General features: G+C 53.3%; 5 protein-coding genes across 5 annotated transcripts; 3 read left to right on the top strand and 2 right to left on the bottom strand.

Moving 5' to 3' along the window:
• Positions 1 to 622: 622 nt before the first annotated feature.
• Positions 623 to 2,014, top strand: KD926_008172 (RPAP1 family protein; the record flags this gene model as incomplete). The annotated part of the gene is made up of 1 exon (XM_053100870.1): positions 623 to 2,014. One exon carries the CDS (start codon positions 623 to 625, stop codon positions 2,012 to 2,014), a length of 1,392 nt encoding a protein of 463 aa, XP_052955448.1.
• Positions 2,015 to 2,372: 358 nt separating this feature from the next.
• Positions 2,373 to 8,672, bottom strand: KD926_008171 (anaphase promoting complex subunit 1; the record flags this gene model as incomplete). Its single annotated transcript, XM_053100869.1, has 1 exon — positions 2,373 to 8,672. The coding sequence occupies one exon, from the start codon at positions 8,670 to 8,672 to the stop codon at positions 2,373 to 2,375; it is 6,300 nt and encodes a 2,099-aa protein (XP_052955447.1).
• A 461-nt stretch (positions 8,673 to 9,133) lies between these two features.
• KD926_008170 (uncharacterized protein) lies at positions 9,134 to 11,163 on the top strand (the record flags this gene model as incomplete). The annotated part of the gene is made up of 2 exons (XM_053100868.1): positions 9,134 to 9,192; positions 9,258 to 11,163. The coding sequence occupies 2 exons, from the start codon at positions 9,134 to 9,136 to the stop codon at positions 11,161 to 11,163; spliced, it is 1,965 nt and encodes a 654-aa protein (XP_052955446.1).
• Positions 11,164 to 12,278: 1,115 nt separating this feature from the next.
• On the top strand, positions 12,279 to 13,491 carry KD926_008169 (glycosyltransferase family 8 protein; the record flags this gene model as incomplete). Its single annotated transcript, XM_053100867.1, has 3 exons — positions 12,279 to 12,306; positions 12,451 to 12,889; positions 13,032 to 13,491. 3 exons carry the CDS (start codon positions 12,279 to 12,281, stop codon positions 13,489 to 13,491), a joined length of 927 nt encoding a protein of 308 aa, XP_052955445.1.
• Positions 13,492 to 13,852: 361 nt separating this feature from the next.
• Positions 13,853 to 16,273, bottom strand: KD926_008168 (translation initiation factor 2A; the record flags this gene model as incomplete). Its single annotated transcript, XM_053100866.1, has 6 exons — positions 13,853 to 15,054; positions 15,111 to 15,339; positions 15,408 to 15,831; positions 15,892 to 15,963; positions 16,040 to 16,109; positions 16,249 to 16,273. The coding sequence occupies 6 exons, from the start codon at positions 16,271 to 16,273 to the stop codon at positions 13,853 to 13,855; spliced, it is 2,022 nt and encodes a 673-aa protein (XP_052955444.1).
• Positions 16,274 to 17,404: the final 1,131 nt, after the last annotated feature.

The raw sequence follows: 17,404 nt of genomic DNA, 5'->3' as shown, positions 1-17,404 counted from the left end.
AAGAGAGGCAGAGGGAGGGAGACGGAGAGGGGGGAAGGACGCTGATTGATTGATTGATAGATTAATAGGAAAGATAAATTGATTAATTGCTCGATCTGCTGGGGATGATAGGATTATATCCCGTGTCGCTGGGAATTCTGATGTTCAGGTCATATTAGAGAAGGGAACAGCAACTAAACTAACGCCATCCAGCCCTCCAAGGTGGCACTACAGGTTTAGAGTACGAACCAGACATTCCGCAGTCAATATCGGTCTTCTTCTAGGAGACTCTGGAGGAAGAATTGTCCCTCGAGGGATATGAGAGATTGTGTTACTTCTTTTGAACAGGAATTCCTCGCCACTCACCGTCTCTCTGTCGCAGGGCAAGAGATGCTGATGGTGACTGGAAAGTCCTGATATCAAAAGGCGGAAAGCAGATGATCCCGCCTTCCCCAATCCGGCAGAATAATCAGGTGATGGCGCTACCCCTATCGGGACTAGTCCATCGCCATTTAGGTTTTGAGCCGCACGCTGACTCAGCCAGTTGCTCATGCCGAACCCGCGCTAGTCCGCCCCGGGATAGCTTCATCTTGGTCCTTTTCGGACATTTTCAACGTCGCATCCTTCCCGACCTCCACTGAAAATGGCGTTCCGCGGCCAGCGATTTGTGCTAGATCTCGACGATGATGAGGAGCCGACCGGCCCCGTCATTGATCCTCAGGATCCCTCTTCCTTCTCCACCCCCGGGATGATCGGCGAGATACGCGAACGCGAGCCGACCGTTGCCCCCGCGCCTCCAAAGCCTCCCACCTCCGGATTCCCTGCGCATCGTCGTCGCACCAAACCGTCGGCTTTCAAGCAGCGACGAGAAGCCGCTTCCACAGTTCTGGAACCGTCCGCATCGACCTCCGGTCCCGTTGATGAGAGGACGCAAATTGGACAAGACAACAGTCGCCACTTAGCAGCCATGTCGGAGAATCAAATCCAAGCCGAGCGGGAGGAACTGATGGAGACTATGGACACATCCCTCCTAGAGAAGTTCCTTCGCAGAGCTCGCATCGACTCCCCGGAAGAACAACCTTCTACTCCCCGGCCCCGTCCTGCTGCAAGATCCCCGCCGCAGACGACAAAAGAAACCACACCCCCTCGACAAGACACTGCCTCAGAATCAACCCCCAAACCCAACTCCAACACCGAATCGGACTCGCGCAGGCAACAGGACAAGTCAACCGCCGCACTAGATGACCGAGGGCCAACGCACATCCCCGAAGACGTGCACCCAGCATCCGAGTTCCCAACCGACGGGGCCGTCCATTTCCCAACTCCGCCACCCCAGTCATCTAACGTTCCCAATCTCGACCCCTCATCGCCCTCCTTCCTTTCCGACCTGCAAACCCACTACTTCCCCAACATCTCACACGATCCGTCCGTTCTCTCCTGGCTCAAGACGCCCTCCGCCGAAGCCGACGCTCCGGACGCCGCTTCGGCATACCACCCCGCCAGCGACGCTCAAGCCGTCCACCCGGCAAACCTACGTTTCTCTCTGCGCGGCACCATCCTTTCCCCTAGCACCTCGCTCGCTCTGCCCATTTCCCTGGGCCTCCACCACCACGGCAACGACCCCCACGCCGCCGGGTACACGATCCCGGAACTCGCCATCCTCAGTCGTTCCTCATTCCCTGCTCAACGGTGCATCGCGTGGCAAGTCCTCGGACGGATCCTGTTCCGTCTTGGAAAAGGCGAGCTTGGAGAACGCGGCAGCACGCTGGTCGAGGGACTATGGTCTGTCGTTGAGAAGGAGCGTGTAGTTCCCGGTATGCTGGCCGAAGCGGCCGGCGCATCGTCATCATCATCATCTGGCACGAAACGTGCAGACAAGGAGCAAAAGCAAGACCAGGGTCCTTCCGGAGCTAATAGCGGTATCGGCCGTCATGCAAGTGCTACTGCCTGGGCCGTCGAGGGAATTTGGCTCTGGCAGTCTGGGGGTGGTGGAGATCGAGGGATTCTGAAGGAGGGAGAGCTTCGATCGCAGTAGTTTCTCTCATTTTGTTTCTTCTGTGGCATTCTCCATCAATGTTTTTTCTTTCAAAATCAAATGTGAATAACACTGCAGGTCTGGCGACGCACGGCGCATGGGATGGTCTGTTTATTTTAGTATCAAGTTCTACCATGATGAATGGAAATCATCCATCTTATGAGTATGAATCAATCGGCTTCTCAATTGAGTCATCGAACATTGAACATAATGCACGCATTCACCTAGACATGAATATAATTAATCTACCCATACAAGACATACCATAACCCCTATTCGTAATCATCATTCTCCAGCACAGTGCATAAGCATGATACAGATTTGCAACCCGAACAAAGAACAATCAAAGACTATACTATTACGCATGATCCCCGACCTGAATCCCCCAGATCTTCCAACGAGTTTCCTCTAAGAAGTCTCGTCGAAGCCACGGGCTATCCGATTGTCTCGCCGGCCCCGGTCCCGATCCCCCCGTTTCCTCGTCCGTTATGCGCGCCCGCTCGTTCGACTCGGTTTCGATCCAGCTGAACAGGAGTCGAAGTTGCCATATGCGGTCGCGAACTTCGTCGGGATCCGCACCGCGGCCTAGCATGGCTTGGATCATGTTTTGTGCGGTGCTTTCGATCACGAGTCTGCTGTCTACCGCGGATTGGCGCAGCCAGGGCGCATACGACACCTTACTCTGGTGGGAGGGTTGAGCGCGTCCTGGGAAAAACGCCGGTAGCACTAAGGCCTTTTCGCGGGCGTCTAGTCCTTGGAGGGACTTCAGGTTGAACACCCATTCCCATATGCTTTGTGCGGGTGACGGAGGTGTGCGGCTGACGGCGCCCGATGAGAGCAGTGCGTTCAGGTTTGGCAACGCCGCCGGGGGCAAGCCCTTGCCTTGGTTCGATATCGAAGTGGTGGATGGAAGCACGTCCTGCGCCTCTCCATGTCCGGCGAGGGTCGAGACGAACACGGATGAACCTGTGGGGTTGTAATTGGTTTTGCGTCGGAGGTAAACAGACTGGTCGCCGAGCCGGAATTTCTCGCGGAGGACGGGATTGCTGGCGAAATCAAGCATCAGAGGCCAGAAGTCGGCGCTGCTGACCTCCACTTTAGCTATACCAGTCAAGTCGGGCAACAGGCAAGGCGCGGCGAACTTGTGGCTTTCACCGTCTAATCCTGTCACTGTGATGGGAATGGAAATGGGACGTCGAGAATCGATGTCGCGGGGCACGAGACAACGAGGCTCAGCAGCAAGAACCCACAAGTGGCGGAAGGCCTGAAGGTGGCATTTGTTGTCAAGCACTGTAGTTGGGAAGATCGGATACAAGGAGCAGATGAGTGAGGCGATCGCCAGATCGGACGTGCCCAGAGTGTAACTTCCTCCGCCCAAGAACAATAAGCCGATTGCCATGTGCGATGCCATATGGCTTCCATACGGTGTCTCGATGTCTACACGACCGTGCAGAGAGCGCAGGCGGCGAAACATTGCCAAGTCTCCAGTTCCTGCCATCACTGCCGCTGCTGAAAGCGCAACAACGTCTTGACAGTGTCGAACCGAGTTCCGCGCGAGCTTGCCATCGTAATTCACAACGGGAAGTCTGCAGATTCGGATGAACTGGTCTAGATAGGACAGAAGGAGATCGCGCACTGCAGTCTGCGCGGAGCCGGCGTAGCGGAGACCCAGGGTGAAACAAAGACCAGCGATGATGTTGAAGAAGGGCATGTCGTCACTCTTCAGGCGGCGGACACCGGTCAGACGATAACGCCGGCGGTAAACCTTTGGCAGGCTTTGGATAAACCATTCATCGCTGGCTTGAATTTTATCCCACATAATGACATGCCGGGCAAGGGTGCGAAGCAGGAACAAGTCGGGCCGGACATAATCAAAGCGTACGGTTGTGTCTGGGATGTCGATCTTCTGTGCCAAAATTTCATCATTGGTCTTCATGAAGATGATAGCCAAGGCGATTGTCGCGCCCGCAGTAGCCCGGTCGAGTATATGGGCCAGGTCGACGTTTTTAGTTCCCACCGCGACAGCCAGTAGCCTCTCCACGATGTGCATGTCTCGCATTCCTCTGAGGTCTTTGCCCTTGGCCAGGTTGATGAACCCAAGCGCAAAACCAGCAGCCAAGCGGTATCCTTCGTCACGCAGGTCCCCATGTGATGCTGGAGACCCCTCCTCCTGTTCCACGTTCTCAATCTCTGACAACATGACTTCACTCATTCGGCGATGTTGAGAATTGCAATAGAGTAGCCCAATACCCATGATTCCCGCTGTTTGCGTCAGCGGGGACAGATTGAGTTCGGCCGCACCGAGAGGCAGCATCCTTGTAACATGCACCGACAACAGACGAGTGATCAGGGTATCCATTGTACCAAGATAGGATGCCGACAGTCCAAGCAACAGCCCGATGGAAGTCATCGTATGCTTTGGCGTTAAATACTTGAAAGCAACCCACTTGGCCAATGATTTGAGGTGACCATTGAGACCAAGTGCTAGCAAGAAACCGGCGTGTCGGTTGGTTAGATCCTGGGGTTTGTTGAAGAGGATCCACGACGTGTCTATTCCCTTGGAGTTCCGCGATATGGCAAGTCCGGTGGAGACGCCATTATGGAAAAACGCCCAGCAGACTTTCTCCTCGCTAAACGCAGCCCGGTCGGCGCTGACAGTTACATTGGACGGCTTCATAACACACTGTAAGGAGAAGGATGGAATCGGTAGCTTCTCGGTCAACAAAGGGAGACGTCCGCTGAAAGCGAGCATAGCCCTACCAGTGGGAATTGACAAGGTCCTTAACGTCACAAGCTGCACCACTTCTTTCTGCGCTTCAAGGAGGTCCGAGTCGGACCATTCAGGTTCGGGGGCACACTCTGCTATGGGAGCCTTGGATTGATTCAGCAACCTAGCAGCCTCGATGAAACGTTTGTCTTCACGGAAGATCAACCTGGTCACGGAGAATCTATCCGCTTCGGCTGAAGCCTCGAACGAGTTGATCGCGTCGATATCCAACGCCGAACTTCCGATATGATGGAAGTCGCGCATGGCCTCATGGGTCAAAACAGGCTGCAATGGTGACGACGGGGGGCCGTGGCTGTTGGTATGCATCGAGATGCTCAGATCTTCTCGGTCGATAAGCTCTAATAGCGTCGAGCTCCACGAAGTTGAAGCATGCATTTGTGACTTCATGATAATCTCGTACAATGGAGTGCTGACTCCTTCGGGCAAAGTCTCAATGATGCTTCGAGTAAACCCCCAGCGATAGAGAAGCTTTATGCGATCGAATGCTGTCGACAGGTTTTGCACCTCCGAGAGGAAGCCATCTAATGCCAGGGTCCTTGGAGTTAGAGAAAAACATTCTTGCCACAGGCGTCCCTTCCGAGATGTCCGCTCAGATGCAGTCACCAAGCTGAGAAGTGTAAGGAACCGTGATGAGTGTTGTCGCCATGTACTCTCCACGTGAGAGAAGATTGAAGGGGGCTGGAACGGCTCCGAGGGTACGTCCAGCGTGGAGATTTGAGTTTTCTCAAACTCCCAGCGGTCGATACTGGACATCTCCATACCATAATAGGAGTCTTCGGCCCATGTCCATGATTCCCATCCCAGCCACCCGCCAATCTGTGCCAAAACAGGGGCGAGGAGTCCTAGAGATTTGCGTGACAACTCACTCTCGCAGATCGAAAGCTTGTGCTCTTCTCGGAGAAGGTGCAATCCTACAAGTATCGTACACAGAGCAGCGCGACGTGAGCTTTGGCTATAAGAAAGCGCCGTTGGCAGATGACCATCAGTACCCACAATCGCCGCGCCCTCGGGCGTCTGTAGAAATTGCCGAGTCAAGGCTGCACAGCGAAGTAAATAAGTGTTCTTTCGGTAGGTAGATCGGCTTGTACCCTGCTGTTCGGTTTTCGGGGTCTTTTTACCGGAGCTTGCATTGTGATCTTCTTCGGCATCCTGCTCGACAATCCATCCCCAAGAGCTATTGGTCATCCAAGGGGCGACAACTCCGGCGTAACCTGATTCCTGCTCCAGCATCGATTCCCAGCTCTCCAGGTCGACATAGCTTCCGCTACTTGACCGCAACAATCCCTTCTTTCTTCGTATGGGCTTTGCAGGCGTGTGTGCGGGATCGTTCTCGATAAACGGCACTGCCATTGAAAATAGCACAATGACCAAGCCTGTCCATTCTACATCCGTCTCGGTTATCTCCCTTCCGCGAAGCCATCTCACGGTTTCCCACCAGGCGGCCAATATTCCTTCCCCGGCCTTTTCCGAATCAGGCAAGATAAACCGGAAGACTTTGAAGATAGTCTTCACAAGCTCGTTATGAGGCTCCATCTTAATCTGGAGTTTGTGTCTTCTTCCCAAGGAGTCGACCAGATCGACCTTCCCCTGAGTGGAAGGGTGGTCGATTCTAGATACTGCGATGGACGAGTCCGTCATGATCCGGTTCATACCACTTTCTCTCGGGCGGCTCAATACGTTAGAAGATATACCGTATGTATCGTATAACATAAGATTCTTAGGAATCTTGATTGGAATAGGGCTTGTCCATGGAGTCTGTAAGCATAGCTCGGATTTCCCTTTATCCCCGTTGCTCAAGGTCAAGATTCGTAAAACCTCTCCATCCACGATCTTACAGGCATCGTGTACACCGGCAAAATGCTGGATACCAGTTGCTTGTACCACGAGAGAGCGTGCCTCAGAGTTCGATTTCTTTTTTGTCTTCTTAAAAAGAGTGTCTTTTTTGGGATGCGTAACTTTGTCTGCCCTCAAATTAATAGTAGACATGGATTTTGCTTCTTGGTCGACGACGCAAATGGCCAAAGTAGCTGAATTTCCATTGGGCTCATTCCCAGTTTCAGAGGGACACAGGGTGATGATCTTCAGGCGTCGGGTCCACTTTGTCTGATTCGACGTCTGAAAGGTACCAGAGAATCGAGAAGAAAAACTCTCAACCTTAGACAAAAAAACCTCTTCCGGAAGGCCTGACGCAGATTCTTTCAGGTCCATGTTCTCGAAACCTTCAAACAAGCTATCATCATTCAACTCCTGTAGAAGTTTGTCAATAGGAGCATCAACAAAGCTGCTTGTGGTGCTATAGACGGAACTATTTCCCGTCGGCAGAGAGCCTCGCGGGTTGAAGCCAAAGCTGCCACGCGTGCTACCAGCACCGATCGACTGTCGAAGACCTCCATGAGGGACAGAGTTCGATTGACTTCCCGTTGCCAGATCGGAAAACGTAAGTCTATCCGGACCGGCCGCAAGATCGGCTCTGGCAAGCAAAGAGCTTACTCTTCGCGAAGTTTTCAGTGGCACTCCGATATCACCAAAATCCTGTCCCAGTTTCGAGGCCAGATCATCTTCATCAGGTTTGCCTTCGACCGAGTATTGAGACTGCGAAAGTCCTGGTGTGTTCCAATCATCGCCTCGGGCTCCCAGGCTCTCCCGAGTGGCAGATGGACGAGCTCCGGGAGTCGTTGTTCCGGTTGTTATTCCAAAGTGAGAGCTCCGTCTCTTTGACCGAGTGCCACCGGTTTCTCGCCTCTTCTTCTTTTGCGAGGGCTGGGCAGTTTCATCCTCCCTGTATCGTGCGGTCCAGATGGTATAGAGCCCTGTGTTAACATTGACCGTTATCACGATAATCAGAGGGCCAGTAGCGAGGCTTCGGCTCGAGTGAGAAAGCTCATCCTTCGGGGAAACGTATACTATCTCATCTGCAGGATCCAGGGTATCAAACCCAGAAGGCCTACTGTTCAAGCTGCTAGCCTGGAGCCAACGCGATGATGTCTGGTTGGTTACCACAAGTCCCATTTCAGAATGAGGGTCCATGAGCGAGAACACCCTGGGAAGATTCGCATGTTTAGGGGAGCGCGGCTTCAGGCCAGTGTTTTGGACAGGGGATATCGTCAACGAAGGGCGCTTGGCTTTACCCGAAGGTACTTCCAGAGACTGGGAGGTGCGAAAGTCCGTGATTGTAGGTTGAGACGACATGAACGAATTGGGTGGAGCCATTGGGTAGAAACTGGGTTCCTTGCTACTCTTATCCCCTTCCTGCACTTTCCTTTGGAACAGCAAGCCTCTAGGGGTTGCGAAAACCGACTCAACCTCAAAGGGTAGAGGAACAACATGACTGGTGCCCGCTAGGAAGAATATGTGCGCCTGCGACTTGAGCACAACCACCAAAGCCCGGGATAGCGTGCTGGTGTTTTCCCCGGAATTGCCATCTTGAGCTCCTCGTCCACGTACGGTCAAGGTCACCCCCGAGGCTGCAACCATCGATTCGCCGGGCGAAGCAAGCGGACTATGCGAGCCGCGGCTGCGGCCAGGGTTGTTGTTTGCTCGGGGCTTTCCTCTTCCTCCCCCCACACCTTGTTGAGCTTTATCTTCAGACCTCTTTATCTTTCCAACAGAAAAACTGGTCAGCAGGGCGTGTCTGATTTCCTCCTTCTCGAGATCCAGCCGAAAGACCCTCTTTACCACCCCCGCACGAGACCAGACCACGCAGCTCTTCGTCCAAGCAAGTTCGTCCTCCACCAGGCCATCCGGGCCCTCTTCAACACTCGTTGTCCATTCGTAAAGGTCCTCTGATGGATCCGTAGGTAGGAGCCCTTCCGCGACGAGGAAAGGTACGGCGGAGGGTTCGTGGAGGCCAAGGGAACGGACTGTAGCCATTGTCGGCGCGAACGCTTAGATGTAGTTGTAGAATCTCTGGCACTGGAAGCCAGGATATTCACCCATGACCATTGTCAATTCATGCGGCCAAATCAAATCGAGTTGGGGGTGACGGTGCGGCGTAGCTTTGGGGAGGTGGAATGGGAATACTCGGTGGTGGGTGGACGCGCGAAACGCGGCGACGGCAGCTTGGATCAGCTGCTTTTTCTTTCCTCCGCAACTCAGTTGGTTTTCCCTCCCAAAACATCTCTCTTTCTCCCACCTCACACTTTACCGGCGTTCCTCTCGACCGGACCACGGATAATCCCTTCTAGCACGAATCGGCAACTGTTTCTCACTTAATTGTTTTCTCTTATTTTTCCTGGGGCCTAACACCGTGGGTGAACTGTGGTTCGCCCTTTCCCTTCCCTTTTTCCCCCGGTGCTCAGCAAAGATCGATCAAGCGCCACCATTCCTTCCAGATGCCTTCCTTTCCATCTAGACCTTTGGTCCGTCCCAGGGACGATGGTCTCCAGCTAAGGTATGGATCTCGGCATAATTTAGAGGGATTTTGCAGCACTAATAGAGAGTTCTTTCCACAATCAGCTATCAGCTTCCTCACCGTGTTTACGCCGCCAAAGGCTACCCAGTCCTCGCCCCTAATGGGTCATCGGTCATAGTATATGGCTACGAGAATGGTCTGAAAGTTGTTTGGAGAGGAGGCAAAGCATTCGGCGCGCTGAAACAACCCGCCGAAAACCACAAGTCGCAGCCAGTTAACAGCAGCGCGGACGATGCAGTCATGATCATTGATTCCGATGAAGAAGACGTTGCGGAATCTCCCAAAAACGAAGCTCCAACCTTTGAATTCGATGATGAGGAACCGGAAGTTGACCCTGCCCACCCATATGAGGGGCTCCTGCGTGAAATCGATATTCCCCTTGCGAGCAGAGTTCTCGAGCTGGCCGTGCCTCGCATTGCCCCCGAGACTGCACGCTCATCACTAGATCCTTTCCCTCCAGTCCTGAAGGATACGATTGTCATCGCGGCCGTTTGCGCAGACTTCTCGACTCGGATTGTCGCTCTACCTTTGACACCTCCCCATCCCTCCGAAACTGATGTCGCCTCGTGGGCTCAAACGCTCTCGATCAGCGGAGGTGTATCGCATCAAGAGATCCCTAGAGGGGTGAGCATCGCATTCACCTATCAAGAAATCGAACAGTCGAAGGAACAGCCCAGGACGCGAAGCAGAGCTGCATCTCGACCCAAAGAGACGGGCAGATGGGATCTCCTTGTAGCAACCCATTCCGCGGAATCGTCTGGTCTGCTTATATTACATCGCATCCCCGTCGTGGAAGAATCCGGAGTCTACCGATTTTGTGATGACGAAATTGAGACTCGGCGTCGCTACCTCCCAACCCCGGCCAAGAGCATCTCGTTCAACCCATCCTCCTATCCATCCCCTAGGCACTCCACACTGCTCGTTACGTTTCACACCGGATGTGTCAAGATCTATTCCTGCTTCTCCACGAAGCCATCCAAGGCCTCGCGACGGTCATCCGGTCCTCAGAGCGATTTTGAAACATCCGAGACGCAAGGCAAGTGGCTTATCACTCTCTACCCTGGATTCGAGCAAATTTCCGCACAGCGCAAAACTATAATCCACGCGGAATGGGTTCTTGGAGGGCGTGCTGTGATGGTCCTTATGGCTGATGGCGATTGGGGGGTGTGGGATATCGAAGGAGCCGGACCAGGAACCGCTAAGGGGCCTCTTCAGCGTCAGTCCAGCGTACAGGGGGTAACAGGCGGCTCGCTGACTGCGTTTTCGGTCAGTGGTCGTATTCTGAGTCCACTACCTGGGGGAAGTCGGGCTGAGGCCAACGGTTCCTTTGTTGAACAGAGGCCAAAGTTTGCGCCGTTGACACCTTCCACTAAACGTGTTCGCGAAGATACGCTATTGAAGGGCGCCACAGTCGGCTCGACCAACCCATCGTTATGCGGCGAGATCTCGGTTTATCAGACCAACTCCTATCGGGATTCATTGCCCGACGAATCAATTTTGTTGCGTCATGGCAACCAGGCTGCGGCAATCCCGAGTCTCCTGTCGCTATGGCGAAACGCTGTGAATGCTACCGGAACTTTCGATGCGTCCAACCGCTGCCGAGTCTCTGCCATTCAGGATATCTCCTTGATGGGTGAACGCCTGAAGGGAATCGGGCATATTCCCGCTACCTCCCGCCACACCCGCGAGTCTGAGGGCGACAGCTTCGACATCCTTATTACCGCCGAACATCGGATCATGATCCTCGCTCCCAGGTTGAGAGAACCCGAGCCGGTCCCTATTTCTCGGCTGTCCACGAGTCACACGCCAACCGCGGAAACCGACCAGGTCATGCTTCGCCGCGGCGAACTTGACGTGGAAGGCATGGAACGACTTCTAAACGGCATGACAGGTGGCAATCGGTCTTTGCGCACAGGAAGCCCTACCAAGCGAACACGGATCTTTTCATAGTGTTTCGGTTGAAGTCAAGACCAACACCATCTGCCAGCCTAGTTCTGACTTCCGGGGCGCGTATGTGAGATAGGCTCGTTACTTTGAATTAAACAACAGGAGATGGTCCTTTTCTTGCGTGTGACATGCGTTGTGATAATTGGACCGCGAACCGTCGTTCGAACGTATTCCTCGGTGAGTCTTGGGGTCTATGGGATATTGCATTTAGAGAATTGTTGAGAATGTAAGATGAAACATGGAAACGTGACTGATCCAAAGATACCCAAATTTGAAAATCTTCCAACCCATTTCGCCGCTCTTCCTTTATCCCTTTTTCTTTCTTTCTCATGCTTTCACATTCGCGCTGCAAGGTGGAGCGCAAGGCGAGGACCATGCCTTGAAATCCTTTTCTCCGGAAGGGATAAGCTCTGTATCGGATGCGATATATCAATGGGCCTTGAGCCTTTCCCGTCAATTCCAGTTCGCTGGACTCTGTTGAACCACATGGCGGTTGATACCGTCAACCCTTTTAACACGTTGTTGGATCACCTGTCTGTCCTGTCCCTTTGTGCTGTCGTTGATCAGTCCCTGCCTCGGCCGGATGGACCCTGTTAACCCTGTTGTTCAACTGCGGGGGGCTCACGGTTTGTCCTGGACAAAGTCTACGTCAATGGCTGTATCAAGGAGACGGACAACAGCCAACTCGGAGCTAGAGGGGGTATGGACACTGATAGTGAATGGGAACATATTGTAGGATTCTTGATTGTATGAGTTAATTGCTATCTATGCCGCGTAGATTGGTGTGCAATCAGACAAGACTAGTAGTTTTGAATCTATATGTGGCAGAAAAATTACCGCTACACTAAAAAGGGTCAACCCTTAGTAGTAAGGGCTTATTTCTAGTGTATATCCGCGGCGACACTATACAATGCAGCCTCGCACGTGATCCCACTCCATGCGGAGAGATTAGATCCCATTACATAATCACCCTGATAAGATCGGAAAGGCATCGCGATCGGAGGTCCCCCGCCTTCGTTATTAAATTGATTCTCCTACCTCCGTGAACAGCCGACGATGCGGTGATAAAGCAAGCAACTATTCCAATTCTCTCTCCCTCTGTTCCTACAGCCTTCAAAATGACTCAATCCAACTCTTCAAAACGCAGTATGTCAATTCATCCCATCCCCATCCACATCCCGCGCACAATATAAACCCCTCTCCTCCGCTTCTCTCCCCACCTCTCAATATACCCAACCCAACAACCCCATAGAACAAGAAACAAATCACTAAAAAGCAGATCTCACCCAGTCTGGGCCTCCCTAATAACCAACCTCGACTACCTCCCCGGCCTCCTCACGCTCTCGCACTCCCTCCGCGCCAGCAACACCGCCTACCCATTCGTCGCTTTCTACACCTCCTCGTTCCCCGCCGAAGGCCTCGCTGCTCTGCGCGCGCGGGGTATCGAGACACAACATGTTCCGAACCTCCAGCCCGGGAACAGTAATAGAGTGTATGCGCATGATCCGCGGTTCCAGGAGACGTGGACGAAGCTGGTTGTGTTTTCGTTGACGCAGTATGAGCGTATTGTACTCCTGGATGGGGATATGTTGGTGAGGAGGGATATGGATGAGTTGATGAAGTTGGAGTTGGATGGTGAAGGTGCAGGTGAAGAAGGAACGAGGGTCTTTGCGGCTAGTCATGCTTGCGCGTGTAATCCGTTGAAGAAGGGACATTATCCCAAGACTTGGTATGCATTCTTCTCTTCCCCCATCCATTCATCCTGTGATTCCTGGGGTGTAGTTCTTTCGGCTGTCGATTGATATGGGATCTTACACGGGCTGTTATGTCCCAACCACTCCACACCATATCGCTAACAAGGAAGATTATAGGATCCCGTCCAATTGCGCCTTCACAAGCCAACACAGCAACCCCACAGAGGCCCAAACCCACGGCGCACCGTCCTCAACCGGTGTGGGGATGCTAAACAGCGGCCTCCTGGTCGTCGTGCCCTCCACGCGCACCTTTTCCTTAATCACTGATACCATGAACACCCCGTCACGGACCGACCACTACGACTTCCCGGACCAGGAGCTCTTATCGGACGTATTCCGCGGGCGATGGGTGGCGCTGCCGTATGTGTATAATGCGCTGAAGACGCTGCGGTGGGAAGGGGTGCATGATGCGATTTGGCGGGATGAGAGCGTCAAGAACGTGCATTATATTTTTGCGAAGAAGCCGTGGCATGAGGATCCCCAGGACGAGATGGACGAGACGCATCGGTGGTGGTGGAGGGCGAATTTAGAGAGACAGGAGAGGGATCGAGAGGGGGGTATTACAGATGGATTTTAATTATATAGTTTACTGAGATTTGGAGGACAGGTCGATATTTTTATCATATGTATTGGTCTTTTTTTTTGTTCATCCAATGTATATATACAGCACACATATATCCCAACTCTGTCACCAGAGACGGTTTCTTGAAAGAGGACCACCTGGCTCTAATAGACATCAGATGATATAAGGAATTGACAAGAGCAAGAACCAAAAAGGTAGAAACAGAATTGGCAGACTATATGTACAGCCTAGATAGAGAAAAGGCAGACAAGATTGACATACAAACAAGATCCAGACAGGAAATTCTAATGCAGTGAGAGCGGCCTGGGAATATATCCTAAAAAACAACCAGGTCTTTTCCTCCTTTCCCTCTTTTCTATCCAGTATATCCGAGGGAATTCAATTCCTTGCGCACCGAATCTTCGGTTTGGATCTTCTTCATCTGCGTGTCTTCCAGTTTCTCCCCGCCTGCAAGGCGCATTTTCAGCTCGTCGATCGCCCGGATCTTCTTCAAAAGTCCGCGGATCTTCTTTTCCTGCGCAGTGGGGGCACCTGCGGCTTCCTCGGCGGCGGCAGCGGCGGCGGCAGCGGCGGCAGCATTGGCAGCCGCATTAGCATTCGCCTTGGCCGGAGGCGCAGCGCCGTTGGCTTGGTTGTTGCCGTTCTTGGCCTTGGAGCGGCTGCGCTCGTGGCCCTTGTCGCCGCGGCGGTCCGGGCTGCGTGCCGGAGGTGCCGCTTCTCCGTCCTCTCCGTTGGGGTTGCCCTTCTTCGCCTCACGCTTCTTCTTGTTTCTCGCGGCCGACTTGGAGAGTTTCTCGGGCTGGTCGGCACCGGGGGGAAGAGCAACGCCTCCCCCAGGAGCGGCTCCCGGAGGAAGGAATTCCTCGGCACCCGGCACCTCGCGTCTCCGGGCTTTTCCGAATCCGTTCAGAGAAGCAAGGCCGTTGGCGCCATCCCGAACATAGGCGGCACCGCCCTGGTCCTCTCGCTTGAAGGCCAGGGGAGTCAGTTGACCCCGCGCGCCGGGAGGGCGGTACGCACCAGCCGGCTTGACGGGGGCCTTCCGGGTGCTGAGATACGCGGCAGCCGAGGGGTGGGGAGTAGGGAGAGGGTTGAACGGATCGGTCAGAGGGTGCTGAGTGGTCGACTGAGGTCTCCAGCACACATCGTAAAGCTCGGTCATTTCCTCGTTGTACATCAACGCCCCGCTGACATGCCAAAGACGAATGCCATTGTCCACTCTCAATCGAGGGCTGGTGGTGGCAGTCAGAATGAACTGGCCGTCAGGGGACCATTCGCAAACACTCGCGTTCGACGCTTCCACGGTAGCGATCTTGTAGTAGTTCTTCTCAAGGTCGTACAGATCCATCTGGCCCGCCAAATTTCCGAAGCCAGCCACGAGAACGAACCGACCGTGGGGGGAGAACTGAATGGTGTTTCGAGGAGCCAGAGGGAAGCTGTGCTGGGGAATACCACGGAAGTTGAAAATGGTGGTCTTGGCCGGCATGTATCCGTACACAACGCCAAATTCTTTCGAATTGGGGTTCCAGGTCACGTCATGGATGGGGCCCTCCTTGTCTATTATAAGTTAGTACCTCGTGCAGGGATGCCATTAGGGTTCGATAGCCACATACCCAGGTCCACGCGAGAATCAAACCCTCCGCTAGCACCCAGAAGGTAAAGCGTGGTCTCGCCGTAGTAACTCTTGCCAGACTTGTCGACATCGGTCTGCGCAAGCACAATCAAGGTGTTGCCAGAGGAATTCCACTTCAGCTGGACCTTGTCGCCCTTGAAGAAGGTCTTCTGCGAAACGGGCGCTCCGAACTGCGGCACCATAAACACTTTGACGGCGGCCGGTTGTCCCTAAGAGCAAATCGAGATAAATCAGCCACATGTTGGCACGAGCCATCGTAACATGGTTCACCACTAACCTTGCGTTCGGGAATGAAAACGGCAACAGCTTGGTTCTTTCCGGGCGAGAGGGCAAAGTCGGCCACTCCCTCCACGCGTAGCTTGTTCCAAACCTTAGACAGGTTGCCACTTTCATAGAATTGGACCTCGTTGGTGACCACACGAGCGCAGAAACGCTCATCAGACGTGTACTGAAGATTCCAGCCTGTCTGCGACTTCTGAACGTAGCTGCCGACGATCGTGTGCTCGTCTCCATTGCTATCGGCAGGCGTCTCCACCACCTTCCAAACCTTCAGGTTCTTGACGGCGTCACCGTTGGCATCCTTGGTAGGGCGCTGCCAGGTAATCAGGTAGGTTCCGAGCGGCGAGAATCCCAGTTCAAAAACGTTGTCGGCGGGGATGTTCGTGATGATATGACCGACGGAAGGATCATTGATGGTAACCCTAGTACAAGCCGGTTAGTCACAGGGTTTTCGCGTCAGGAAGATCCACTAGTATACATACTTATCTTGAGACGCCCACGCAAAATACCGACCGCATGGCGAGTAGGCACTGCAACGGAGGTTCCCCTCAGGTCTGGGGACAGTCAAGTTAGTCCACTATCCATGTACAAGATCGATTAGATCTAACGCAAATACGAGGCCGTGCATACTTCTCGAACCCCGACAAAGGCGCATAAACGGGATCAGCATCAAAGATGCCAATGCCCTTAACACTTCGGTCTGCGAAAATTCAAGACAGATTAGCGATTTATCCTCGATCATAACCGGTGCCTGGACACGAATGACTCGAAATCACCTCGAAACCTACTCGAGTCAAGGGAAGGGAGGGAAGCGCGAAGGAGACGAGGCTAAAACATACACGCAAGCTGTGTAGGAGCAGCCATTTTGAGTCTTGTTAAACCTTCTGTTTTGTGGAAATTCTAATGTCAAAAAAAGTCACGGTCGAGGTGGAACGTGCGCGTTCAGATGCAATGTTCCAGGACTTCAGCGAATCCGGTCTCTTGAAATGTACTGAGTGGGATGCAAGCCGGCGGCGAGAGACGGTAAAACCGGTGGGGACGGCGCGAGAAACTCAGGTGGGTTTTGTAGAGATAACGTCTGGACTAATGTGTGCCAAACGGATGAGACTGGACGAGCGAGTATAATAACAACGGACCGAATTGGTAGTGTTCTAGAACAGCGGGTGATGCGTGGCGAGATGTTGTTTGTCTGACGCAGCAAAGACCGGCGCACACAAAGAAACCGACGAAGTTGAGTGACAACGAAGACAAATTGGAGAAGCAGTCGGGTCTCCCAGAGAATCCTCGATGCTTGACAAGTCAATGCCAGCAAAAAGTGAGACAAGGAAGACTGAAGGGGGGGGGAGGAGGGTTGCGGGTGGGGGGTGCAGAAAGGTGGTGGAGGAGAGCGTTGGAGGGTAGAGAAATGAAGGGAAGAATCGAAGGTCGAAGGTTTATTATGCCGTTCTTTTCGCCCCCGCTGACTGGCTGTAGGGCTCTCACCGCCCTCGGGTATTCTTGGTGCTTTTCGCCTTTTCTGCCTGGACGTTCCGCCTTTAGTCGCGGCCCGCGTCGATCCTCTTTACTTTACCCGGTTAATCTTCTTACTCGATCTAGACTCCTAGCTACGGAGTACTACGTTTAGGTATGGTCAATGGTTTGATTTTAAACGCAAATGTATTTCCTGGTGGCAGATTCCAGTTCTCATCGCGCACCTCGCCGAGTAATCTCTCGGACCTCCGTAGGTAACAGCCGTAGCTTAGTTGTCCGCATTTGATCTTCCCAGTGCGCTGGATATCTTGGTAACAGGGTGGACTCTGAAATATTTCTCTCTTGATAGGTGAAGAGAATGGTCTTTCTTGTAGAGATAGGGAACTAGTAACGATTCAACCTTCCGCGCTTGGTCAGCCTTTGAATACTCGCTCTGTTGAGATAGTCACCAATTATCACGCTACTATCATCGCCACTAACGTATCCGGTAAGCGGGCGCCGCACGCAAGCGAGCGCCGCAGCTCC

Source organism: Aspergillus affinis, assembly GCF_023601865.1.
Source record: "Aspergillus affinis strain CMG 70 chromosome Unknown NODE_51_length_216796_cov_86_014955, whole genome shotgun sequence".
NCBI classification, from domain to species: domain Eukaryota; kingdom Fungi; phylum Ascomycota; class Eurotiomycetes; order Eurotiales; family Aspergillaceae; genus Aspergillus; species Aspergillus affinis.
This window is presented reverse-complemented; position numbering and strand designations above follow the sequence as displayed.